Below are 21,766 nucleotides of genomic sequence, written 5' to 3'. Positions count from 1 at the left end.
TTTGGTATAGATCAAGTGGCATGAATCTTGCTGTCAGTCCCATTCATACGGGTACGACAGCGACGCGGTGAGGTGCGTTGTTTGCGCGATCTGGTCGTCGACGACGGGGGCGTTGTGCTGGACAGGGTCCAGTGCGACGTAGCTCATGCCAAAGGTCGCCTTCTTCGAGCTCTCGTCGGCCGAATTTGGCAGAACGAAGCGCAGCCCCACCGACGCGATCGACCTCTAAACGCAGAAATAATACATGATGCAAAAAGCGTTGTACGCACCGGCTGCAAGACAAAGCGGCAGTACGGCTGGTCGAGCTTCACGTCGCCTTGCGTCTTGACCAGCGGCTTGCCGACAACGAGGAGGTAGGCGCCGGGGGTCACGTCGACCTGAAGCACAAACGGTGACTCGTTGTGGAGGTAAATGTTGGCCGGTTGAAAGGCCACCAAGTCGGTCGATGACGACGCGAGGCGCTTAAAGACGACGCTCGCCGGTGCGGGGCGCAATAGCACAAGGCGCGTGTCGACCACCGGGGCGACTGGCTCGTCAATCGCGATTGGCGGTGACGCTTCGCCGTCGTCTTGCTGCCCGAGACCCTCGCTCTCACTGCACACGCGTCCATTACAAGATCGAGCGAGAGAACGCACCTCGATCGATGGTGGCCGCGGGGGTGCACCCCTTTCTTTGGCGGCTTGTGCAGGGGATACTTGTCGGCAAAGCTCTCTGGGAGCTCCCCGACGCGATGGAGATGGCTAGTAGTGCATAGTGTCGCACCAAGGGATGATACAAAGATGTATCTACCTCATGATCTCGGACGACTCGCGCATAAAGAGATCGAATTGCACAGCAACCGCGTCCCACGGATGGTCGCTGATCTTGATATTGAGCACCTACAGCGCGCTCTCGGCATGAATATAACAATACTTGTAATGCTGTGTACCCGCCACTGGACCTTTTCGGACGAGTGAATGTCGTGGCTGAAGGGAAACCCGACGTAGATCTTGGTCACCGTGTGGTGGCATTTGGTAAAGTTCTCGACGTAGTCGGCGAGCAGCTCGCTAAAGTGCTGCACACAACTTTGCACCCAACGATCCGACGGAGAGAATCGCACCTTGTACTTGAGGTCCTTGTTCATGAGGGACGGGTTGCGACTCAAGCCCAGTGCACCCCAGAGGTGCTAGATAGTACATGGAAGGATGCCGGAGGCAACCTGCTGCTACCTGGTGCTTGACACCGAGAATGATGTGGCGAAAGACGCTGCCACCGGACGTCGATTTGAAGCTAATCGGGACGCGCTCTATCTGCTGGCTTGGGTTCATGCCTTCGTACTCGGGCATGCCATGCGCCGTCAAGTAGGCAGCGACAAAGACGGCTTCGAGGCATTGGATCGGAAGCGCCTCTGCCATGATCTCCTTGGCCGTGCCGTAAATGCTCTTGTAGCTCCGGTGTTTGTTGACGTTAAAGTAGAGCTTCCCCGTGTAGTTGTACTCGAGCGCATTGAGGTACGCCTGCACCGCGTGGAGCTTGGTCTTGATCGAGCCCTTCGCCTTCCATTTCGGCGGCTCCGGCACCGGCGGCTAGACCAAGCGCTTCATTGCATCTACGCGCTTAGGCCATACGTGTACGTACCTCGGGCAGCTCGGGCGTCCGCAGCACAGCCTCGGTCACGACCCGGAGATGCTCACTCGCCATCTCGGAAGATGAGTTTCATGGCTACACACACGCATTCTTCCGGATAACAAACATAAATCCGGATACGACAGACAGGCGGTGCGATCTTTGCAGATTCGATTGCGATGCTGCAGCACGAAGTAGGTCGCGCGTGGCGCAGCATCCCATGGAACGACGTGCTCGAGCAGCGGCTAAGCGCAGGTAACCACTGTCGCGGCCAAAATAAGGTCAAATGGCGTGCGAATAGACAAGTACTTTATGCGCAGCGGCTTGATCCGCAAGGATCTCTTGCCGTTGTACGCACAGGACGTAATGCCGTGGACGCGTGTCGTTGGCTCGTACGACGAGCTCGTCGACGCCTTGTCTAACGACACGCCAAAGAACGACGATGCGCCGCCGCTGCGATACGTGCTGAAGCTCTGCGACTCGAGCAACGCGTTCGGCATCTTCTTCTTTGACGACGCGTCGCTGACCTACGATCTCTTCCTCGACAAGTACGCCATGATCCAACGACTTTCTAGGCTGTACGTGCTGCTCGCTTAGGCAAAAACGAGTCGTTCAGCGGTACATTTCGCCATGGCTCGGGCACCGCCATCGCAAGTTTCATCTGCGGGTCCTCGTCTTGGCGGTACGGTTCCTCCTGGTTTAGATAGAGACTCAGGCTTCTCTGGGAAAAGGTCGGCCACCTCGACGTCTACGTCTTCCACGACGTCCGCGCGCTCGTAGCGACGGAGGCGTACCGCGACGATGCGCTCGACAACCCGCTCGTGCACGTGACCAACTTGAGCGCCAACAAGGAGGCTCCAACCTACAATGAGGCGGCCCAGAATCTGGCGCTTTCGGACGTGACAGGCCTCGACCACGACCAGATCCTCGACCAGATTCACGCGAGCGTCCGCGTTGTGTTTCAGAATCTGACGCGCGCACGGAACCGGCGTCACTTCTTCTCGCTACCCAACTGCTACGAGCTCTTTGGGTGGGACTTTATGGTACGTCACCGTATCACATTTCAGCGACCAGATTCTGGTACCGGTAGGTCGACAGCGCGGGTCGCGCTCTCCTCCTCGAGGTCAACCCCGACCCCTCGCTTCGCATGTACCATCACGGCGCGGCCATCGTACCACTGGACGTGCTCACGAATGGCGTCCCGCCCAACACGTTTACACGCGTCTTCTCTCTCCAAGCCGCCAAGGCGCTGGCGTCCCTTCGCCGTCACACGTCGTCCTAAACTTCATTTTTGCATGCAGCAATGGATTCGACCATGCAAATGAAAGAGTTGTTGGTACACAGGTTACGGAGCAGCGCCGTAGCCAGCTTGGTGGGACCCCGTTCGAACCATACCTACCGCACCGTTGATTCGAGAATTCAGATCGAAAGAACGTACAGCGACGGGTCAAGACCGTGTGCACGACGCCGAGGACGACAACACTCGCAGCGAGGACGAGCGCTGCGAGCGTGCCGGACGTCATCTCGGAGGCAGCGTGAATGGTCGGCGTCGAGGCGTACGAGTGCATGGCGACGACGAGGTTGAAGTACAGAGCGCACCCCATCGTGGCTAGCGCAAAGAGGCCCCAGATGACGCCCCAGCACCGACTCGAGGTGTGCGTCATCTTGGCAAATACTGACGCGTCACTACACATTAGTGACGTGTGGACACTTGAAAGCCATCTCACGAGAATACCTGTCGTTGACGCGGCGTGCAATGAGGTCGTCCCAAATGTCGTAGATCGAAAAGAGACAGCTCATGACACCCACGAGCAGCACGAGGTAGCGCACGCCGTTGTACTCGGTGGCGAGTGTCAGCGCCAGCAAACCGCCAAGCAGCACAATAAAGCCCGCGTTGAGATAGCGCAGGTACGCGTTTTGCGCGTAAAAGATAAAGACAAAGAGGAGCGCGATGAGGACGCCGGCTGCGATTTCGGCCGCGAGCTTGTTGGGACTATGGATACGTGAGATGGCGGTAGGACAGTAGATGGGTTTCTACCTGGCAATGACGAGCGCCATGCCCCAGACGGCTGAGCCCAAGTAGCCCTACGCGCGGCTTGATGTAAGCTCAAGTACACCGAGAAGGCGATCGCATACCGCAGGTACGATGATGAACGCGATGCCACCAACGTACTTGGTCACACCGCCTTCGTTCGGATGTACCTCCATGCCCGTGACCTGCATGTCCATGACGCCAATAAGATCAGATGCGAGGCGCATGATGAACGCACCTTGCCGCATGTTAGCCAGACCGCGCTGGCATGGCCCATCTCGTGAAGGAAGACGGTCCTATGTACATCGTCCATGAGCGACGAGAGCGTCATAACAGCGCACGCACAGAATCTTGAACGGATGAATGAGCGGAAAGCGCCAACTACAAAGCGCGTGAGCCGTGGCAATCTCCTCTCGCAACGTACAGCTTGAAGATGAGAACGGTGTAGCCAACGATGAGGTAGATGTTCTGGAGCTGCTGGTCGTTGCAGCAGCGGAGCGTGTACCAGGCGTCGTCGGGAGAGCTCGCCATCGCGACTGTTGGACACGATTGCAAAATGCCTCCAAACCGAACTTATCCAAGCGAATATGCGACATGTCCGGCAAGATATCCGGAAATTCAAAATTCACTGCCGTGGACATGGGCACACAAATAGGTCGCGCTATCTCGCGCCACCAAAACTATCCATACGACAAGTGCTTGGGATAGTAGCTATTTCCGCCCATGAGCGAGCGACACGCCTAACGTCTCGCTTTGGCACGTGCGGACGAGAATGTGCCTGCGACGGCTGGCTGCAAGGGTGGTTCGCCTCTCAAACCAGCTATGCTGGCTACCTCAGCGGGCTCACCCGGTGCTGCTGCTGCGTGCTCGACGTCTTGTATGATCTGCACTCGTAGCGTTTCATTCACACTAGATAATTGCATTGAAAACTCATTACAACAATGCGGTCATTGTCGTGTACCTACACTACATTGCGTACTCTTGCATCGAGCAACGTCGTATTTGGATCCAGCAAACTGGCGGCGCCAGTCGAGCGTCCTGCAACACCGCAAGGCTAAGTGCACGCAACTTGACATTGAAACACAGGTGCTCGGTCGCAGGACCGAGAGGACAGTGTACCCATGGATGGTCGTGCAGCGTTTACGCTAGCTCGCAGCTATCAACGAAGCGACCATACGCTGCACCGGTGCTGTTATCAAGCTCCATTTCGCTTTTTCAACTCAACGCATGGCACGTTGCGGGTTGTCCCTCGTGGCGCCCCTTTGTCTAGTCGGTGGATTTCTGCTTCGTAAGCGGAAGGCACAGGGTTCAGTCCCCGCTGGCGCAGGCCCTTTTCCGCCGCCGACCATGAATATGTATTATCCTAAACGTGTCCAACATAGGCAGGCAGCGCGCAATGCTACAAAGGCAACGTAGCAGCAGCAGCAGTCAAACCGAGGACTACTTCGGCAGGCCAGTCACAACAACCTGTGTGGAGAAGGGTGCGATGCTCCCTCGTAAAGGTTCAGCCGTTGCGGGACTCGGGGCGGCGCTGCTGCTGCTACTCTTTTTGCCAACTGCTGTTGCTACTCATTTAACCAACGTTATCCTAACCACAGTATCCAAGCGTAATCTCGTCTTGCTGTTCTGTCATCGACGACACCCTGCAGGAGACTTGGCTTCTTGAGAGAAAGGCTGTCAGAAGACACGACTCGAACCCAAGCCATTGCCCCACCCACGATTGCCGTGCGGCACAGATCTGCTCGCCTCCATTGACGCCACTGGCGGTCCGATGCGATCGAGCACCGCCGAGTGTGGACATTGTCTCTGCCAACGTGGTTGGTGAACGCGCTAACTTGCGAAACGTCCGTGTTGCATGCGTTAAAAAGGCGTCGGGGCCGGGGTTCGAAGCGGCACTGCCGAGCGCAAGACAACGACAACGAGCGAGTGTACATCGCGCCGCCACGTCATCCTGGTCGTCAAACGTCCGGATAACGCTATTAAATTTCGAATCTGCAGAATGGGCGCGGCAACGAGCCACGACGCGAGCGTATCGGTCGCGGAGCAAGCCAGCGCTCCTGAGGACTGGCAATCGTTTGACGTCGGGCGCCAGTTGGGCCGGGGCGGCGACCGTCTCCCTGGCGCGAGACGCGACGGCCGGCACCGAGTACGCTCTCAAGGTCATCCCAGCTGGCGATACGCAACGATACGCTCGCGATCCAAGCTTTGTTGGTGGACATAAACGTTGTCCGGCGGGTTACATCGTTCGAGGACGCTCACATCTTGGTCCTCGTCCTCGAGTATGCCCCTGGCGTCTACGAGCTGCTATATCGCGGGCGACTCTGATGCCGCCCGCGATGTAACCTTTTTTACGAGTAGCAGATATACTGTACGTGCGCATATGCTGCCGTCGCCGACTACTACGAAGCCAGCGTTCTTTCTCGACAACTCGCCTTATTGGTGTGTTTAACGCATTAACAACGTCGCGGTGGCGTGTCTGCCTCCTACATGCGACGGCGCGCGACACCAAGGAATATGTGGTCCCGGCGACTTGCTTGCGGTGGTGGTCGTTGATGAAACGGTTCAAAACAGATGGTTTTCAAATGTGTTTAAAACACGTTGAAACGGTGTTGGATTCGATATTTTGCCGCCGTGGGGTTTGGTTGACGAGAGCGACAGGGCGACCTCGCTTCTACGACCTCAGCCTACGCTGCGGTCGCATCACTTTCAGTTTTGCTCGGTACCTCAGAAGCCTCAGCATGCGCAGCTACGTCATCTCCCTCGTCGCCTGCCTCGCGGCCAGCGCCGCCGGTCACTCGTGGATCGAATGCACCGACTACCGCATGGCGGCGCCTGACCAGCCATGGGACCCGTCGCTCTGCAAGGGCCGCCCACGCTGCAGCGAGCGCCAGACGGCTGCGGGCTTTGGCGTCGATACAGGCATGAACATTGAAAAGAAGCAGTGCCAATGCGCCTACGGCTCGGACGCAGCCAAGGCGATCCCGACGGCAACGTACACCCCTGGGCAGCGCGTCTGCCTCGCGTACCCGCCAAAGAACCACGTCGCGGATACGTGCACGGGCCCGTACATCCCGGACCAAGAGACGATCATCTCGCGGACGGCCCTCGGCGCCACGACCGACGACTTTAGCGGAAAGACGTACGAGCACCTCAACGGCAAGCATGTCGACGGTAAGATCGACCACAAGGGGTTCCAGAACTGCCAGAACTTTTGCGCCAACACGGACAAGGCGCTCTGCACCATGTGCTTTGACCTTGAAGCCGACATTGCGCCCGGCCAGTACAGCTTCAAGTGGGAGTGGGAGTTCAACAAAGGCCAGTTCTTTACGACATGCTGGGAAGCAGCCGTGGCCGGCTCCGCGACGCCTGTCGCCGCTGGTGCCACGACGGCTGACTCGCCTCTCCCCGTCGCCTCCTCCAGCCCGACACCTGCGACGAGCTCCGTGCCAGTGGTGCCCTCAGCACAGCCGTCGACGTCGCTTGCATCGAACGCGTCCACGCCGTCCCGCACATGCGACCGTTTGAAACAGGAGGCTCTCGCCATGCAATGCCCAGCCATTTGATTCAGTTGTTCTCACCGTATACTATAAACCTATCTAAATACCGCCGACAGAGTGTACATCGTGGCGGTCGAGTCTTTGTTGCTACATATTCGTAGCAACGCCCGTTTCGTGCTCATAACGTCGGTCCCGCATGGAGCCGCCGGACGATTATGCTCCGTCTGGCGTCGCGATGCCGGTACGCCCAATGCATTGCAGCATCGCCCACCTGGCTGTCTAGGTGTGCGTGTACACGGCCAGCGCACGCCCTGTTGGCGGCGGTACGCACCTTGAGCCTACTCGACTCGCTTCCAATGCCATGCCATAGAGCCTTGTGCCCTCGAGGTGACCTCGTCCAAGCAAATCACCGCGACCGCCAAGGTTGACTCGTCCGTAGCGTTGCGCATGGGCTAGAAAGGGACAGTGTAGGCCGGATCGTCGAGTCTCCGGGTGGACCATGCGCTGCAAGCGCCGACGGCCGACGACCTTGTGCGCCAGTCGATGCAGCCGCTTCTGCAAGCCGTCGTCGACGGCGTCCACGGGTGCATTCTCTGTGGCGGCAGCGCGCTCTCGCCGCACGTGGCTGTGTTCCAAGGCGACGAGACGACCCACGGGCTTGTGGCGGCCGTGCTATCGACGCTCATCGCACTCCTCAGTGCAAGGACGTCGACAACGTACTTTCTTCGGGTTTCGTTTGTCGAGATTTATGAAGAGACGGCGATGGTCTTTCAGCACTACTAACATTCAATCGCTCAGCCGAGTGCGCTAGGACTTGCTATCGCCCAAGCCCGTGGTCATACCGCACATCGACCACGCGACGCGAGTCGGCCCGATCAACTCTGTCGCAGCGCTCTCGAGCGTCCTTGCCCAAGCGCGGATGCGGCGCCATGCCGGCGCAACCGCACACGGTACACCAGCCATCGACTTTGCCGCGGCCATTTTTCGAGTAGAACGCGCTCTTGTCTGTGTATCGCTGACCATAACTACGTCGTAGGTGCATATCAAGCAAGTCGAAACTACTGGTAGTCGCAAAGCCACCTACTCGCGCTTGGATGTCATCAACTTGCCCGCGCTCAACCATCTCAACGAGGTACTAGCTGCAAGTATCAACTTGATACAACCTCTACCTTTGCTAGTCGATGCGCTTGGCCGAGAGTCCGCTTCTCACCAAGTCACTCGTTGCATTCGAAAGCCTCTTGCGGGCTCTCTCGACTCCGCCGACCACGTTGTTCCCGCCCTACGATGTTTCGCTTTTGACCGACCACTTGCGGCAGGCGCTCGGCGGCGACTGCTCCACGATGGTCCGCTCGATCTGCAGCGTGTACATATATGTTGCTGACAGCCTATATGTAGGCGTGTATCGGGCTTGTCCCCAATGACTTTGACGGCACCAAAGCCAGCTTGCTGATCGCGTCGCTGCTGCAGCAAGTGCACAACTTCCCCATCGTTCACAACGACTTGGTCGACGGGTTGGTAGGTCACTGCCTCTATGCAGCTAGACTTTTAGCGGGGAACGGGTGCTAGCAACGCCGGTACGAGCGCGAGACGCAGTCGCTCAAGGGCGAACTGGCCTTTGCCAAGACCCGTTCGAACGCGAACAACAACAATAGCGACGAATCGAGCGACCTTGTGTCGCTGCTGCAAACGACGCACGAGCTTGAAGGCCGCTGCATTCGAGAAAACCTCGAGAAAATCAAGCTCCGAGAGCACGTCGAGTCGCTGCAAAAAGCGCTTGCCGAGTATCGAACCAAGTACCAATCACTTGTGGAGGGCGATGTGAGCGTGCGCCAGCAACTGCTCGAGAGCGAGCGAGAGAAGTTGCGTCTGAGCAAAGCACTCGTCGACCTCCAGCTGGCCCACGCGTCGAGCCAAGAAGACATTGAGAAGAACTCGTTTGCGCTCACAACCAAGCTCCTCAACGCCGAGAACGACGTGCTCGAACTCCAAATGCGCGAGGAGGAGCACGCCGCGCACTTGAAGCGCGCGCAGGACGCGGCGAGTGCGGCGATGAGCGAGAAGCGAGAGCTCGCGATCGAGTTTGTGGCGCTCAAGACCAACTTTGTCGCACTCCGCAGTGCCTACGAGAAGGAAGTCGCTACGCACCAGCAAGTCGGACTCGAACTCTTGACGCTCGTCAACCAAAAGAAGACGCTGCTGGGGGTAGGTTCAAGTCCCTCGCGCCGCATAATTTATCGTGCGTAGCAAATGGTGGACCTCGAACGTGGAAAGAAGGACGCGTTAGAGCTGCGTGCCAAGGACCAAGTGGCACTGGATACGCTGGCCAAGCAGACGAGCGAGCTCCACGAGCACCTCGCCGCCGAGAAACAGAGAACGGAGAGCCTCACCAAGACCAGTGTAAACAACTGTCTTGATGCGCGATATGAAGAAGAGTGACGTAGGTGGAGCTCGAACTGCAAGTCAAGGCGCTGCGTCTCGAGGCCGACGCGCGGCAGCTGCAGTACGAAAAGGCAGCGCAAGAAGCGCTCCAGGAGCGTGCGAGCATTGCTCGACAGCTGCAGCAGCAAGCTCAGGACCAAGCGACCGCCGCCCAGGTGCAGTGAATCGAGTGCGATGGACTACCTCACCCACTGGGTTGGCATAGGCTCGCATCGAGGCGCTGCAAGACCAAGTCAAGACGCTCACATCGACCGTACGACTGCGCTGTTGGGTCGTCTTTCATCTGGTCACTGCATGTTGTAGACGCGTCAAATGGCGCGCCAGATCCTCAATCTGGAGACGGTCGTGACCAGAAAGGCGAGCGAGATCGAGGCGCTGACGCAAACCATGTAACCAAGTCCACGCCATTTGTTTCAAACGCTGAGACGACGCGAATAGCACTCGCCAAGCGATGGACCTCGAAGCTACCGAGCGCGACTACCGCGCCAAGCTCGAGCAGCTCTTGCGGGCGGCGTCGGGCGCGGCGCCTGCTGCGGGTGACGACGTCATCGCCAAAGAACTCGTCGACTCGTTTCGGAAAAAGGAGGCGGACCTTTTCGCACTGCTTCGCGAGACGCGCTTGGACGCGACGCAGTGGCAGCGCCGCACATACCAGCTTCATGACGTGGCACTCCGTCTGCGCCGAATTCTCCACGACCACGATGTGGTACAAGCCAAAGCATCTACATCTCGTATCTCCTGCATATCCATTAGCAAGCGGATGACGTGCCCAAGGACATGGAGGCGTGGGCATCCGAGTCTGCGGCCCGTCACGCCGACAGCGAGGCAGCGGCGGAGCTCTGGCGCACCAAGTTCGAGGCCACGCAACACGATTTGCACCTCCAGCTCGAAAAGAATTTATCGATTGTCGAGAGCTACAAAGGCATGTTGGCCGAGAAGAGCTCAGAGCTCACGCGCTTGAACGCCGAGTGCGCGAGTATCAAAGCAGACCGCGACCGACTACTGGCACAATGGGAGCGGTCCAGCGCCACGCCAACGCCCGAGGTGGGAAACGACAGCGCGGCGCAAGTGCGGCAGATGCAGGAGACGCTGCTCGCACAGATTGCCGAGCTGCGACAGCTGCACGCCGCCAAGCAGACGGATGCGGTCGAGCTCAGCGCGGAGCTTCGGGCGCTGCAAAAAGAGAATCAAAAGCTCAAAAAGCTGCACAAAGTACCGTCGGCCAACATGGCCCATGTGGAAGAGACCGAGCGTCGCTGTGCCGAGCTGCTCACGCGCAACATCATGCTCACGGAGGAGGTCGCTAGCTTCAAGCAGCTGCTCAAGGTGATACATCGAGCCCTTGTTCATGCAGTGCTATTGTGATCCGTAGGCGACGGCGACCAAGTACCAGCGCCGGCTCGCCGAGCTGCAGGAAACGCGCCAAGACAGAGTGTAGATCGCACGGCGAAATCGAGACAAATTACAGAGTTTGTGGCGTCTTAAAACTTGAACACCATATCCGAAGTATAGTTGAGTTCCTTGAGGATGCCCTCGACCTGGCCCTGCGAGAAGTCCTTGGCCTTGCCGCCCGAGACCGTGGTCATCATGCCCGGCGGGCCGCAGACAAGCACCAAGTTGTCGGCGGCCGGCGCCGGCAAGTGCTTCTCCAAAAGGTCCTTGTCGACGCGGCCCGTGAGACCCGTCCACGACTCGCTCGGCTTGCTCAAGATGTGGATGACCTTGAGACCCGGGTACATGCGCTCGTACGTGGCCAACTCGTCGCGGAGGATGATGTCGTCCTCGGTTTGGTTGGCAAAGATGAGCGTAACCTTGGTGTGGTCTTCGGGGTTGCGGAGGATCTCGAGCGCGACCTGGAGCATCGGCGTGATGCCGCTGCCGCCGGCGACCATGCCCACGTGCTTGCGCGAGTTGGCGACGTACGGGAACTTCATGAGCGGGCCCTTGATGTCCAGCGAGTCACCAGCCTGGAGCTCGACAATGTGCTTGCTCATGGAGCCGTTCGGGTAACCCTTGACGATGAGGTCCAAGAAGCCCGCCTGCATCGGAGCCGACGTCGGCGTGTACGGCTTGATGACGTTCTTGCCGTTCAGCGACGCCTTGGCCATGACGAACGAAGCAACCTTCATGCCGCTCGTGTCCGTCTCGCTCGGGAACTCGAGGCGAACCTTGTGCGTGTTGTGCGTGAGCTTTTCGTTGCTCAGCACGCGCAACGACCGCCACTCGCCGGGGCTGATGGCATGCTTCTCGCCCTCGGCCGAGGCAACGCCCGAGAAGCCGGCGGCCATGAAGGAAGCGCCGAAGGCGAAGCCCATCTTGGCCGAGTTGGCGGCCGAGTCGGCCGTCAGCATCGAGGCCATCTTGCGCAGCTGGTGCCGGGTCACGCGGAGGAGCATCATCGTCAAGGGAAAAGAGGATGTTGCAGTCACTATTTCTGTGGTTCAAGGCCCGTGGAACATTTCAGCCAATGGCCTTGGCGCTATTGGCTTCGAACTTCGATTTATTTATGGGACCCAGCCCCCGGGGTAGGATCCGGTTGCACACCCATGCACTGTGATAGGGCAGCACCGAACCGGCTTCCTCTTTGGCGCGCATTGGCTGCTTGCCCTTGACGGCAAGAGCACATCGCCGCCCGACGACCGTGGGGATCGGTGCCCGCCCAGGGAGGGCGAAAACCACTTGAACTATGTATCGTATCAGGAGGGGTCAGTGTGTGTTACACAGGGGCCCTGTCGTTTGCCGCTGGGTTTCCACTGGGAATGGTGAGGAATTCCGACGGGGGTGGCCAAACACACTGCTTCGCACTGTTTCTTGGGTACCAGGGAGGGTCCAAAACATACACCAGAAGGTTCGATTCCGGAAAGCAGCCGAATTTCGAAGCGCATCCCGGACACTATCCGGATACTGGAATCCAATCTTCGACAAGATCCGAGCGAAACCACCGCAGCGACGTCATGTGGCGGGCGCGGGAGAAGACGTCCGTCTCGGCGTCGACAGCGAGCTCGTCAGTGAGTGGACTTGGCGGCGCCCACGTGGCGGCGAGTGTCCAGAGCAATGGCCGGCGTCCGAGCAACCCGCGCGTGACACCGACCAAGATCGGCAAGCCGACGACCAAGACCAAGCCGACGACGCAAGCGATCGCCGAGGTACGTCGCCGTCGCCATCGACAATGCACTCACCATAGGCAATTAGATTGAGAAGAACCGGGAGGACCGGCGCAAGGCCATGGCGCTCGTGAAGAAGGAGCGCGAGCAAGAGTCTCTCAACAACGAGCGCAACGGAACGCCGGGCGACGTGGACTTTCAGCGCATGATCAAACAGTTCCGCGAGCAAGACCACCAGGAGCTGAGTCACACATCCAAGGGCGAAATGAAGATCACGATCTGCGTGCGGAAGCGCCCGGTCAACAAGCGCGAGGTCCGCGTCAAAGACTACGACTGCATCACGTGCTGGCACCCCAAGGTACTTTGTCAGACCGACTTAGCACTTCTGAAGATGGAGTAGGTCATCATCCACGACTGCAAGCTCAAGGTCGATGGCATCACCAAGTACCTCGACAGCAATGCGTTCGCCTTCGACCACAGCTTTGACGAGCACACGTCGAACGCGACCGTGTACAAGTACACGGCGCAGCCGCTGATCCAGTTTGTCTTCAACGAAGGGGGGCGCGCGACGGTCTTTGCGTACGGCCAAACCGGCAGCGGCAAGACGTACACGATGGAGGGCATCCAGTCGCAGGCCGCAACAGACCTCTTTGCTCAGCTCGACAAGTGGCGCGACACCACGTACGCTGCATTTATCAGCGCTCGTGGTACGACGGGGCGTGTAGAGGTCAAACGCTCGAGCTCTGGATGAGCTTCTTTGAGATCTACGGCGGCCAGTGCCAAGACCTCTTGCGCCAGAAGCGTCTCACGATCCGCGAAGACGGCAACGGCGAAGTGCAAATCGTCGACTTGGACGAAGTTCGCATTCACTCGGAGGCCGAGCTGCTCCAAACCATGCAGCGCGGTATGCTCGCCTGTTCTTTCTCGACGTACTTTGAACGGATGCAGGCAACGCTTTGCGCACGACGCACGCAACTGAAATGAACGACCAGTCGTCGCGCTCGCACAGCATTTGCCAGCTTCATATCCGCGAAGCCGGCTCGATGAAACTACACGGTGCAGTCGGCTCTGCGATCGCATCTCAACGGGCCGTAGGCAAGCTATCGCTCATTGACCTCGCGGGCAGCGAACGCGGCGCCGACACCAAGAGCCACAACCGCCAACGGCGCATGGAGTCGTCCGAGATCAACAAGAGCCTCCTCGCACTCAAAGAGTGCTTTCGGTACCGTACCTCGTGTGCACCACTTGCAGCTTACTCGAATATGTGCGCACAGTGCGCTCGACAGCGGCGGACGCGGGGCTCACATCCCTTTCCGAGCGAGCAAGCTCACGCAGGTGCTCAAAGATTCGTTTGTGAATGCCAAGGCCCGGTACCGCTCCTCGTTGTCGTCTCCACCGACGCAAGCGTGCTGGTAGCACGGTCATGATTGCGGCCGTCTCGCCCTGCGCGTCGTCGGCCGACCACACGATCAACACGCTCCGGTATGCGGACCGCGTCAAGGAAAAGGCGGTCGAGCCCGACGACGGCTCTGCAGACCCACTGCACGTCCATGTCAAGCGTACATCTCCTAGTGGGCATGCGTCCGTGGCGGTGACGCGTCTGTAGATCTCATGCATCGTCCCGGAAGCAGCCCCGAGAAGCCCCCGCCGCCACCGCCGCCACCGGGCAACTCACTCGCAGATCTCATGTCGGAAGCGGTGTCGCGCAACTTGACCGATATTGCCTTGTCGGACGACGATGACGAGCTGCATGACGACGACGCGTCGACGTACTCGGATGCGGATCACATCGACTACGTCGACCCGCGCGACTCGACGTCGAGCCAAGACGACATCAAGATGCTCCACAGCGCGCTCCGCAACCAAACCCCGGATGGTATGGATCTAGTCGATAGATTGATACAAAGAGGAGTGACACAGGGGCCATCGACGACGAAGACCACTCGCTCGAAGACCTCCATGAAGTGGTCCGACGCCCGTCACGACCCATCGTGTGTCTGACGTAGCTCCTGCCCATGTAGGTTCAAACGCTGTACGAAGAGCAAGAGAATTTGCTGAGCAGCCACATGACGGCGATTCAGGTACATCAGCTCCAGATGTGAACAGATTACAAACCTCGCTGCTTAGGAAAACGCGGAGCTCCTCACGGAGGAGGGCATGCTCCTCTCCGACGTCCAAGGCGAAGCGGTGGTCGATTATGACATTGACCAATACGCGCAGCGTCTCGACGAGGTAGCCGCCTCGACGCATGCTCGGTCTTCAACCTTGTACTGTTGCTAGATCCTCGCCAAGAAGGAAGCGACAATCCGCAAGCTGCGATTGCAATTGTCGCAGTTCAGGACGCGCTGCAAAGAGGAAGAGGCCGCCGCCAAGCGTGTGGCCCAAGTGCCATTCTACTAACTTGGGCTCATGCTCAAGCGAAAAAGATGTGTGTATGAAAGAGCGTATCGGAAGCGATGCTTGCTTACTCCTGCTTGGCCTCCGTTTCGAGCTGCTTATCGACGAGCTTCTTGGCGATGGCAGCCGTGGCGTCCTTCGTGGCATCCTTGACGACGCCGCTAATGTCGGCGATGACCGAGCCCGAGTTGGACTTGATGTTGTCAATGGCCGCGTCAATGTTGGCCTCGTGCGACTTGAGGAAGGGCTGGAGGAAGTGGGTGAAGATGAAGGTGGCGCCCTGCGTCGAGGGGAGGAAGAGCCAGACGAGGAAGCCGAGCTTGAAGGCGTAGTAAAAGGGCACCCAGAAGAGGAGGTAGTCGACAAAGACCTCGACAATCTCAAAACAGCAGTAGACAACCCAGTACGTGAGCCACTGCACGTCGTCTTGCTTCGATTCCGACTCGATGGCCTTGAAGGACGCGTACGCCGGGTAGACAAAGCCCACGAGGTTGCAGAGGAGGCCGGCGCCGAAGCCGACGAGCACGACGAGCAGGAGGAGCGCGACGGAAGCGGCCGTGAGGTAGAGCTTGTCGACGCCCGTCTGCGCCTCGAGCTGGACGAGGATCGGGTACTTGTTGAGCTCGGCCTTGGCCTTCTCGAGCTGCGCGTTCACTTGGTCCATTGTCGTTGACTGCAAATTTCAAAGTGAAAACTGAGGCGCTGCTTCTTTCATCCGGATAAACGTGGAAATATTTTTAGAACCCCACCGCACGGCTAGTCGCACGCCATTTTTGCCGGCTTGATGGTTTTGTCCACCGAAGCGACTGCCCGACTGGATAGCCCGTGCTGCAGGATGCATACTTGGCTAAATAGATGTATTCGAGCTGCTCGCAGAGCAGAGAGGGGTCTCGAGACTGCGGCGACGCAGTCGGTGGTTCGACGGGGTCCTGGTTCTTCTTGGTCGGAGCAAGCGACAGGCCGGGGTAGGGTATGGAAGAACGGGTGTCGAACGAGCGATTTCGACCATTTCCGCCGATGCAGGAGGTTCAGCCAGGCATAAGCAAGGAGGATGCACAGAGACAGGGGCTGCTTTGTCATACAGAGAACAGTCTATGTTTTTACTACGAGAAGACGGCGCTTGTCTGTGAAGCGCTCGACGTCGTTCGCTCGGCACGGTGGAAACGCGTGGCCATCTTGATCCGTGTCTAAATCATCAAGTCAAAAGCAATGGTGGCGCCAGAATCCTATCACTTGACACGGTTGCGTGCAAATAGCTGCTGGATTGTGGAAGTGTATCCGGATGGCCGCAAATTTCGGTGACGACGAAACACGCAAGATGGACGTCCTGCGCCAGCTGCGAGCGACGCTCGACGAGTGGGACATTGCCGCGCTCAACGAGGCCGAAGAGCAGCTAGGCATCGACAAGACGTACGTCTTCCTGAGCCTTATCGGCGCCGCGTACCTCGTGCTCGTGGGCGGCCTTGGCGCCGGCTTTCTCGCGACCACGATGGGCTTTCTCTATCCAGGTTATGCGTCCTTTCGCGTGCTCCAGAAGCCAGCGCTTGTGCGCAAGGCCGAGACGCGCCTCTGGCTCATGTACTGGATCGTCTTTGGCTGCTACAAGATCGTGGAAGGTCTCGTCTTGGACCCGCTCTTCTCGTCGGTGCCCAACTACAACTCGTTCAAGCTCATTGGCGTGAGCCTCCTCTTCGTTCCGTCGACGCGCCGCACGTGCATGTTCTACAGTCGGTACCTCGTGCCCTTCCTCAAGCCCACCGAGGGCGTTGTCGACAAGTTCTTGCGCGAGGCCAAGTTTGGCGTCGACTGCGCCACGAGCGACGTCGCCGAGACCGACCTCTTCCAGGACATCGCTCGCTTCTTTACCAAGAAGACGGCGCTCAAGCCCAAGCGCAGCTAAGTGTTAGTATACTGGTTGTCGATGTCCATTGCTCTACCGCTCTACCAACGGAGGAGCGGGCGATCCTGTCCCACATTGCCCTTGCATCCGATTGGACAAAAGAATATCAAATCAAACACACTGGCCAATCACCACGTAGTTTCCATGGATTGGACAATCATTCTCGATTGCCACAAGATCGCGACGCTTGACGGACTAGCATGGTCGGCAACCAAGAAGTCGCTCTCTGCGTCGACGGCCATGACGCCGATGAGAGCTTCCTCGCTAAGATTGCGCCGACGTTCGAGGACGAGCGGGATCTCGTGGGCCAGTTTGAGCATGCTGTCGGCGTCGGGCAGCGCCTCTTCCACGAACTCTACGCCTTTCGCAGCTGCGCCCGCGCCTTGCCCAACGTCTCGGACGCCAAAGCGTACCGCGCCATCTTCGATGGTATGGCATCGTTTGCACCATCGTGCTCATGGGTGTTGGTAGTGTTGCGTCCGCAGATGCGTAAGTTGCAGCGGCTCTGCGCCTTCTGCCACGAAACAACGATTCTTGTGAGCAGCAACATGCAAAAGTTCACCGCGCAAGACAACTGCACACGCGTCGTGCCCGACACGCTCCTCGCAGCGTTCGTCTCGGTGCTCGACGTGCTCTTCCAGCTCAATCAGCTCTACGACATCAAGTCGGGTCTCCGCAATGACTTTTCGGTCTTCAAGCGGTAGGCGCCAATGGCGAGCGACATCGATGCCACCGATCGTATAGAGCGTTCCAGTCTATCAAGGACGACATAGCTGACGCGCCCACGATCGCTTCGGAGCTTCAGACGCTACAAGAGTTCCTCGGTAGTGCATCCCACCCCAAAGGCTACATCTTCAACGCCCTTCGCCACAACATTCACAACGTCAAGCGGTACAACACGTTGCGCATCTTTGCTCTACAAGTATCGTATGCATAGCTTTGAGCACGTCATTTGCCTGCTTCTCAAGCACGTGTTGGTGCACCTCGAGAAGAAGATGCATTTGGCCCACGACAAGTTCGCCTACCTCCGCGTGCTCCCGTACTTTCTCCTCGTACTCGACAAGGACGGCCATGGCAAGGCCAATGCGTTCAAGGGCAACAAGGCCAAGCTCGAAGCGGTATCAACTGCGTACGAGAAGTGGGTTTGACGTGCAGAATTAGCTCGGCAAGTTCCTTCGGCGCTACCCCGTGCTGCCCGTGTACGCCGATATGACGTTGCGACCGGCCACGTTGCTGCAGACATCGAGCTTTGCCTTCCTCTTGCCGACTTCCGAGGCAACGCCCGAGGCGTACGCGTTAGCGCCATGGCGGCAGCGTGCCAAGAAGGAGCTCGATGGGTACCTCCCCCGCCTCGCGCTCGCCTTGCTGACGGTACAAACAATCGTCTCAGTCTAATTTGTGCGCAACTGGCAAGCGCTAGAGTCCGTCGGATGGAATCTACGACGTCGTCCTCGAAGGTCTCCAGCTCTTGGTCGGGTGGAAGAGTACGCTCGAGCAAGGCGTCGCGTGGAAGCTCGAGCACCCGGCGGCCGCAACGGACAACCAAAGCAGCGCCTCATCGGCCTACGAGCGCGTGACCAAGTTCAACTACTTGCCGTCCGAGCGCGACGGGCTCATCGAGCTCATTGTGAGTCTCAAGTCGCTCGGACATGCGCTGCGCCAGGCGCATGCGTTGCACGGTGCGGCCGTGCACGCCGTTGTCTACTCCCGGCTTCAAACGTTCGCACAGCACACGCTGCTTCCGACGCTGCACCGCGCCGATAAGAAGAAGAAACAAGCGGCCACCAAGCTCCTCCACGAGCTGCGCGTGCTCGTCGGCGACTTTACCAAAGTGGATCCGGACGACTACAAGCGGGGCCGTGCCGACCGTGTCCTGAGCGACCTTCGCGCCAGAGCGGTGGCCCCGACGCACGGGCAGCTTCTGCGCGCGCGGACGCTGACGCAAGCGCTCTACGACAAGCGCGGTGGCCTTAGAAGCAGTGCGTCGTGGAGCTGGTCGAGCCACCTGGACGCCGACGTGGCGGCGTTAAAGGCGTTTTACTCCGAGTCGTTCTTCTTTACGCATTTGTGCACGCTCGAAGCGACCGTGGCGCGACTGAGCAGCGTCGGCGACCTCTGGTACCGTGAGTTTTACCTCGATTTAACCAAGTGCGTTCAATTCCCGACCGAGCTCTCCATGCCGTGGTACGACTCCTGTGTTTACCGACAGGACGTCGATCGACGGACGTAGGATTCTTCTCGAGCACGACCTAACCGAGCACGGTGGCCGGCGCCTCGGCTGGCTCCTCGACGTCTACAACGACGCTGCTGACATTGCCCTGCGCGAGCTGCGGCAGCAGCACCTCTACGACGAGGTCGAGGCCGAGACGACGCTGAGCTTTGACCAGCTCGTCTTTCTGCTTGGCGCAACGACATATGCCAGTGCGCGGCGATGTGGCGAGAAGCAGCCCACGGCCTTGGCGCGTATCGCGACCGAGCGCCGGCTCTCGGTACGGTCCTATCAAAACGCAATGACAACTCATCATGACATGTAGCTCCTCGGACGCTCGTTGGACGTAAATGCGCTCATTGGCGACCACGTCCAGGCGGCGTTGCTGCGCGAAATGGAGTCGGCGGTCGCTCGCCTCGAAGGCGCTGACCTCATGCACCTCGTGGCGTTTGCGACAACCATCGATGCGCTGCAGCACGCCCACGCTCGTCTGTGCACGCTGCTCCCTCTGGATCCGTTCGATGCTATGCTCCACGAGGTACGTCTGTCCTTTCCGCCACAAATCGGAGGGATTTTGTGCTATGTCGACACTGAATCTGAGGCTCGCGATAAGGTGCTGGACACGCGTGTGCTAGCGTTCGCGCGCAAAGAGCTGTTTGAAAACGTCCTGCCGCGCTACGGCTACGACGCTCTCGGTGCTGCGTTCCACGCCTCTGCCACCGGCTACATCGGGTGCGCCTCGCCAGAGTGTCAACAAATGATCAACGGAGCAATGCGCTAGGCGCGCACACCTCGCGACCCTCGTGCGGTTCATCGGCGTCGCCGACCTCTGCCGCGTGGCCCAAGACGCCATGCGCGATGTCGACGCCAAGGCAACCGCCATGTCAACGTCGCAGCGCCATATGCTAAGAACTTGATTAGATCCAGGACGTCCTCCCGCTCTGCGTGCACGCCCTCGTGGCCGCCGTGCCTCCTTGCTCTCTGCCCAAGTTTCTCTACAAGACCGAAGGTCCGTAGCTTGATGGTTGCGGCGTGGCGCGTGACGTTCGCTGAAGGCTGCCTCATGTACTTTGAGGGCAAGTTCCAGTCGGTCCTGCAGGACGCCGACCTCAAGGGCCACCTCTTTCAGTGCTTTCGAGAGCTCGGCAACACCCTCGCGCTCCTCTCGCTCCTCGACGAAACCACGGTACTCCTCTCGTCTTTTGCGGAAGCATCACTTGGTAACTAGGCCGTGATGGGCCGCAGCACTGCGTTGCTCCCGTATCTGCTCGAGGGCATGACCTCGGCGCTTGGACGATGCGGCTTTCTGACGTCGTGGGGACCGCCGACGAGCGGTGCGAAGCGCGTGCGAAGAGTATGTATGTAGAGTGACCACGTAGGCGGGTATTGCCATGCGTGGGGCGCCCTCGAGTTCCTCCTGCACTACACCAACGACGTCGACGACGGCGTCGCAGTCGCTGGCGCCACGCTCCTCCAGCTCCTTAAGCAGCGAGAGCGGTACGCGCTTTGCAGCAGCACGCAGCATCTTCTCCACGTGCAAGACGCGTACAACGCCGTGACGCTATGCAAAGACGATGGGGTCGGCCGCGCCGACGATACGACGACGCGCCGGACGCTGGCGTTTGTCGCGCAGGCCAAACGATCGCAGATCGTTCTCGACGCTTGGCTTGCAGGCCTCGAGATGCTGGACTGATGATTCCTGTCAGCTGCGATGCGAGGAAGCGCCATCGTCAACAGATGTAGAGTCGGAGTACATGAAGAAATGCAATGAATTCCATCGCTTACAGCTGCACGATGAGGGCGCCGAGGACGACAGCAAAGAGCGCAACGCCGGCGGCGATCCAATACCGGAGGTCTGCGTAGAGGCCAGGGAGGCGCTGCTTGGCGTCGGCGGTGGCGGACGGGATCGTGAGGACGCCGGAGGCGATCTGTTGCTGGGAAGCGATGGCCTCTTGGGCAGCGACGAGGTCGGGGAAGCAGAGGGCGAACGTCGGGTTCTTGACGTTTTCTTCAAGAGACGCGAGCGCAAATTTGCGTTTTTGGGCGTCCGTGGTCGTGATGCTGCCGAGCGTCGGCGTCGTCTCGTTCATGAACGAGTAGAGACCGGCGAGGATGCTGCTCACGGACCACATGGGGTTCCACGTCTCGGGGTGGTAGTCCGACATGCTCAGGCAGAGGCGTTTGTTGGTCTGGAAGCGGCCGTTGGGCGTGAGCATGTACACGGACGGCGGCTTCATCGGGTACTCGGGCGGGAAGACGAGCTTGCCGTGGTAGTAGCCGCCCTCGTAGACGCCGATGCCCCGGAGCACGTAGTGCCACTCGAGGATGTTGCGCTCCAGCGGGACGGCCTCGACGTTCACCTCCGGGCTCTTGCGCAGCGCGAGGTACTCCTTCCGGAGCCGCTTCGTCGCCATCGCGGACGCCATCGTGGTAGAGAGAAATACTGCCGGTATCCGGACGCGACTGAAAAAAAACGCGTTTTTTTACACACGTAATATTACCACGTCACACGCTGCGTCATGCGAGCTCGATGGATCGATGGATCGATCGGAGGATAGAGTATAGATAGTCCGATGGATACTT

General features: G+C 59.0%; 11 protein-coding genes across 12 annotated transcripts; 6 read left to right on the top strand and 5 right to left on the bottom strand.

The window, feature by feature from the left end:
• On the bottom strand, positions 1-1,938 carry SDRG_09941 (the record flags this gene model as incomplete). 2 transcript variants are annotated; one of them, XM_008615907.1, is made up of 10 exons in its annotated part: positions 1,915-1,938; positions 1,754-1,867; positions 1,618-1,701; positions 1,209-1,565; positions 1,100-1,165; positions 929-1,054; positions 790-878; positions 636-740; positions 270-594; positions 1-225 (listed from the first exon to the last, which is right to left on the bottom strand). In XM_008615907.1, the coding sequence occupies exons 3-10, from the start codon at positions 1,678-1,680 to the stop codon at positions 34-36; spliced, it is 1,323 nt and encodes a 440-aa protein (XP_008614129.1). In that variant the 5' UTR covers positions 1,681-1,701; positions 1,754-1,867; positions 1,915-1,938. The 2 variants fall into 2 exon arrangements, with proteins under 2 accessions (XP_008614129.1, XP_008614130.1); XM_008615908.1 differs by lacking the exons at positions 1,754-1,867; positions 1,915-1,938 and having other exon boundaries at positions 34-225; positions 1,618-1,680.
• SDRG_09940 (hypothetical protein) lies at positions 1,785-2,887 on the top strand (the record flags this gene model as incomplete). Its single annotated transcript, XM_008615906.1, has 5 exons — positions 1,785-1,860; positions 1,907-2,153; positions 2,203-2,287; positions 2,337-2,648; positions 2,696-2,887. 5 exons carry the CDS (start codon positions 1,785-1,787, stop codon positions 2,885-2,887), a joined length of 912 nt encoding a protein of 303 aa, XP_008614128.1.
• On the bottom strand, positions 2,866-4,187 carry SDRG_09939 (hypothetical protein). Its single transcript, XM_008615905.1, has 8 exons — positions 4,062-4,187; positions 3,983-4,018; positions 3,876-3,933; positions 3,742-3,822; positions 3,644-3,690; positions 3,341-3,598; positions 3,044-3,291; positions 2,866-3,000 (listed from the first exon to the last, which is right to left on the bottom strand). Exons 1-8 carry the CDS (start codon positions 4,166-4,168, stop codon positions 2,951-2,953), a joined length of 885 nt encoding a protein of 294 aa, XP_008614127.1. The 5' UTR covers positions 4,169-4,187; the 3' UTR covers positions 2,866-2,950.
• A 2,164-nt stretch (positions 4,188-6,351) lies between these two features.
• Positions 6,352-7,266, top strand: SDRG_09938 (hypothetical protein). The gene has a single exon (XM_008615904.1). The coding sequence runs from the start codon at positions 6,376-6,378 to the stop codon at positions 7,198-7,200; it is 825 nt and encodes a 274-aa protein (XP_008614126.1). The 5' UTR covers positions 6,352-6,375; the 3' UTR covers positions 7,201-7,266.
• A 64-nt stretch (positions 7,267-7,330) lies between these two features.
• On the top strand, positions 7,331-11,011 carry SDRG_09937 (hypothetical protein; the record flags this gene model as incomplete). Its single annotated transcript, XM_008615903.1, has 16 exons — positions 7,331-7,375; positions 7,418-7,457; positions 7,505-7,557; positions 7,606-7,899; positions 7,946-8,122; positions 8,171-8,266; positions 8,313-8,477; positions 8,530-8,649; positions 8,701-9,336; positions 9,379-9,531; positions 9,576-9,728; positions 9,779-9,826; positions 9,877-9,962; positions 10,012-10,279; positions 10,327-10,899; positions 10,946-11,011. The coding sequence occupies 16 exons, from the start codon at positions 7,331-7,333 to the stop codon at positions 11,009-11,011; spliced, it is 2,973 nt and encodes a 990-aa protein (XP_008614125.1).
• Positions 10,990-12,026, bottom strand: SDRG_09936 (hypothetical protein). The gene has a single exon (XM_008615902.1). The coding sequence runs from the start codon at positions 11,970-11,972 to the stop codon at positions 11,055-11,057; it is 918 nt and encodes a 305-aa protein (XP_008614124.1). The 5' UTR covers positions 11,973-12,026; the 3' UTR covers positions 10,990-11,054.
• Positions 12,027-12,527: 501 nt separating this feature from the next.
• Positions 12,528-15,077, top strand: SDRG_09935 (kinesin family member 2/24; the record flags this gene model as incomplete). The annotated part of the gene is made up of 13 exons (XM_008615901.1): positions 12,528-12,719; positions 12,766-13,035; positions 13,078-13,358; positions 13,403-13,581; positions 13,626-13,733; positions 13,773-13,899; positions 13,952-14,047; positions 14,094-14,236; positions 14,284-14,553; positions 14,598-14,644; positions 14,699-14,758; positions 14,805-14,909; positions 14,958-15,077. The coding sequence occupies 13 exons, from the start codon at positions 12,528-12,530 to the stop codon at positions 15,075-15,077; spliced, it is 1,998 nt and encodes a 665-aa protein (XP_008614123.1).
• On the bottom strand, positions 14,979-15,754 carry SDRG_09934 (hypothetical protein). Its single transcript, XM_008615900.1, has one exon. The coding sequence runs from the start codon at positions 15,736-15,738 to the stop codon at positions 15,142-15,144; it is 597 nt and encodes a 198-aa protein (XP_008614122.1). The 5' UTR covers positions 15,739-15,754; the 3' UTR covers positions 14,979-15,141.
• Positions 15,755-16,392: 638 nt separating this feature from the next.
• On the top strand, positions 16,393-16,974 carry SDRG_09933 (hypothetical protein; the record flags this gene model as incomplete). Its single annotated transcript, XM_008615899.1, has 1 exon — positions 16,393-16,974. The coding sequence occupies one exon, from the start codon at positions 16,393-16,395 to the stop codon at positions 16,972-16,974; it is 582 nt and encodes a 193-aa protein (XP_008614121.1).
• Positions 16,975-17,174: 200 nt separating this feature from the next.
• SDRG_09932 (hypothetical protein) lies at positions 17,175-20,876 on the top strand (the record flags this gene model as incomplete). Its single annotated transcript, XM_008615898.1, has 14 exons — positions 17,175-17,403; positions 17,446-17,674; positions 17,719-17,865; positions 17,912-18,092; positions 18,136-18,345; positions 18,395-19,158; positions 19,205-19,463; positions 19,509-19,721; positions 19,797-19,915; positions 19,965-20,055; positions 20,105-20,192; positions 20,239-20,369; positions 20,412-20,517; positions 20,563-20,876. 14 exons carry the CDS (start codon positions 17,175-17,177, stop codon positions 20,874-20,876), a joined length of 3,081 nt encoding a protein of 1,026 aa, XP_008614120.1.
• A 52-nt stretch (positions 20,877-20,928) lies between these two features.
• SDRG_09931 (ubiquitin-conjugating enzyme E2 J2) lies at positions 20,929-21,668 on the bottom strand. The gene has a single exon (XM_008615897.1). It carries the CDS (start codon positions 21,607-21,609, stop codon positions 20,965-20,967), a length of 645 nt encoding a protein of 214 aa, XP_008614119.1. The 5' UTR covers positions 21,610-21,668; the 3' UTR covers positions 20,929-20,964.
• Positions 21,669-21,766: the final 98 nt, after the last annotated feature.

Source organism: Saprolegnia diclina (genome assembly GCF_000281045.1).
Source record: "Saprolegnia diclina VS20 unplaced genomic scaffold supercont1.32, whole genome shotgun sequence".
NCBI lineage: Eukaryota > Oomycota > Saprolegniomycetes > Saprolegniales > Saprolegniaceae > Saprolegnia > Saprolegnia diclina.
Note: the sequence above shows the minus strand (reverse complement) of the source record. Positions and strands in the feature narration are given on the sequence as shown.

What these genes read in the sequence shown, in the direction of transcription:
- SDRG_09939 (XM_008615905.1), bottom strand. Translation starts at nt 4,168, where the DNA reads ATGGCGAGCTCTCCCGACGACGCCTGGTACACGCTCCGCTGCTGCAAC. An exon ending in TCTGGCTAACATGCGGCAAG is followed by an intron (nt 3,823 to 3,875) that starts GTGCGTTCATCA and finishes ATGGACATGCAG; the next exon opens with GTCACGGGCATGGAGGTACA. An exon ending in ATGGCGCTCGTCATTGCCAG is followed by an intron (nt 3,599 to 3,643) that starts GTAGAAACCCAT and finishes ACGTATCCATAG; the next exon opens with TCCCAACAAGCTCGCGGCCG.
- SDRG_09938 (XM_008615904.1), top strand. Translation starts at nt 6,376, where the DNA reads ATGCGCAGCTACGTCATCTCCCTCGTCGCCTGCCTCGCGGCCAGCGCC.
- SDRG_09936 (XM_008615902.1), bottom strand. Translation starts at nt 11,972, where the DNA reads ATGATGCTCCTCCGCGTGACCCGGCACCAGCTGCGCAAGATGGCCTCG.
- SDRG_09934 (XM_008615900.1), bottom strand. Translation starts at nt 15,738, where the DNA reads ATGGACCAAGTGAACGCGCAGCTCGAGAAGGCCAAGGCCGAGCTCAAC.
- SDRG_09931 (XM_008615897.1), bottom strand. Translation starts at nt 21,609, where the DNA reads ATGGCGTCCGCGATGGCGACGAAGCGGCTCCGGAAGGAGTACCTCGCG.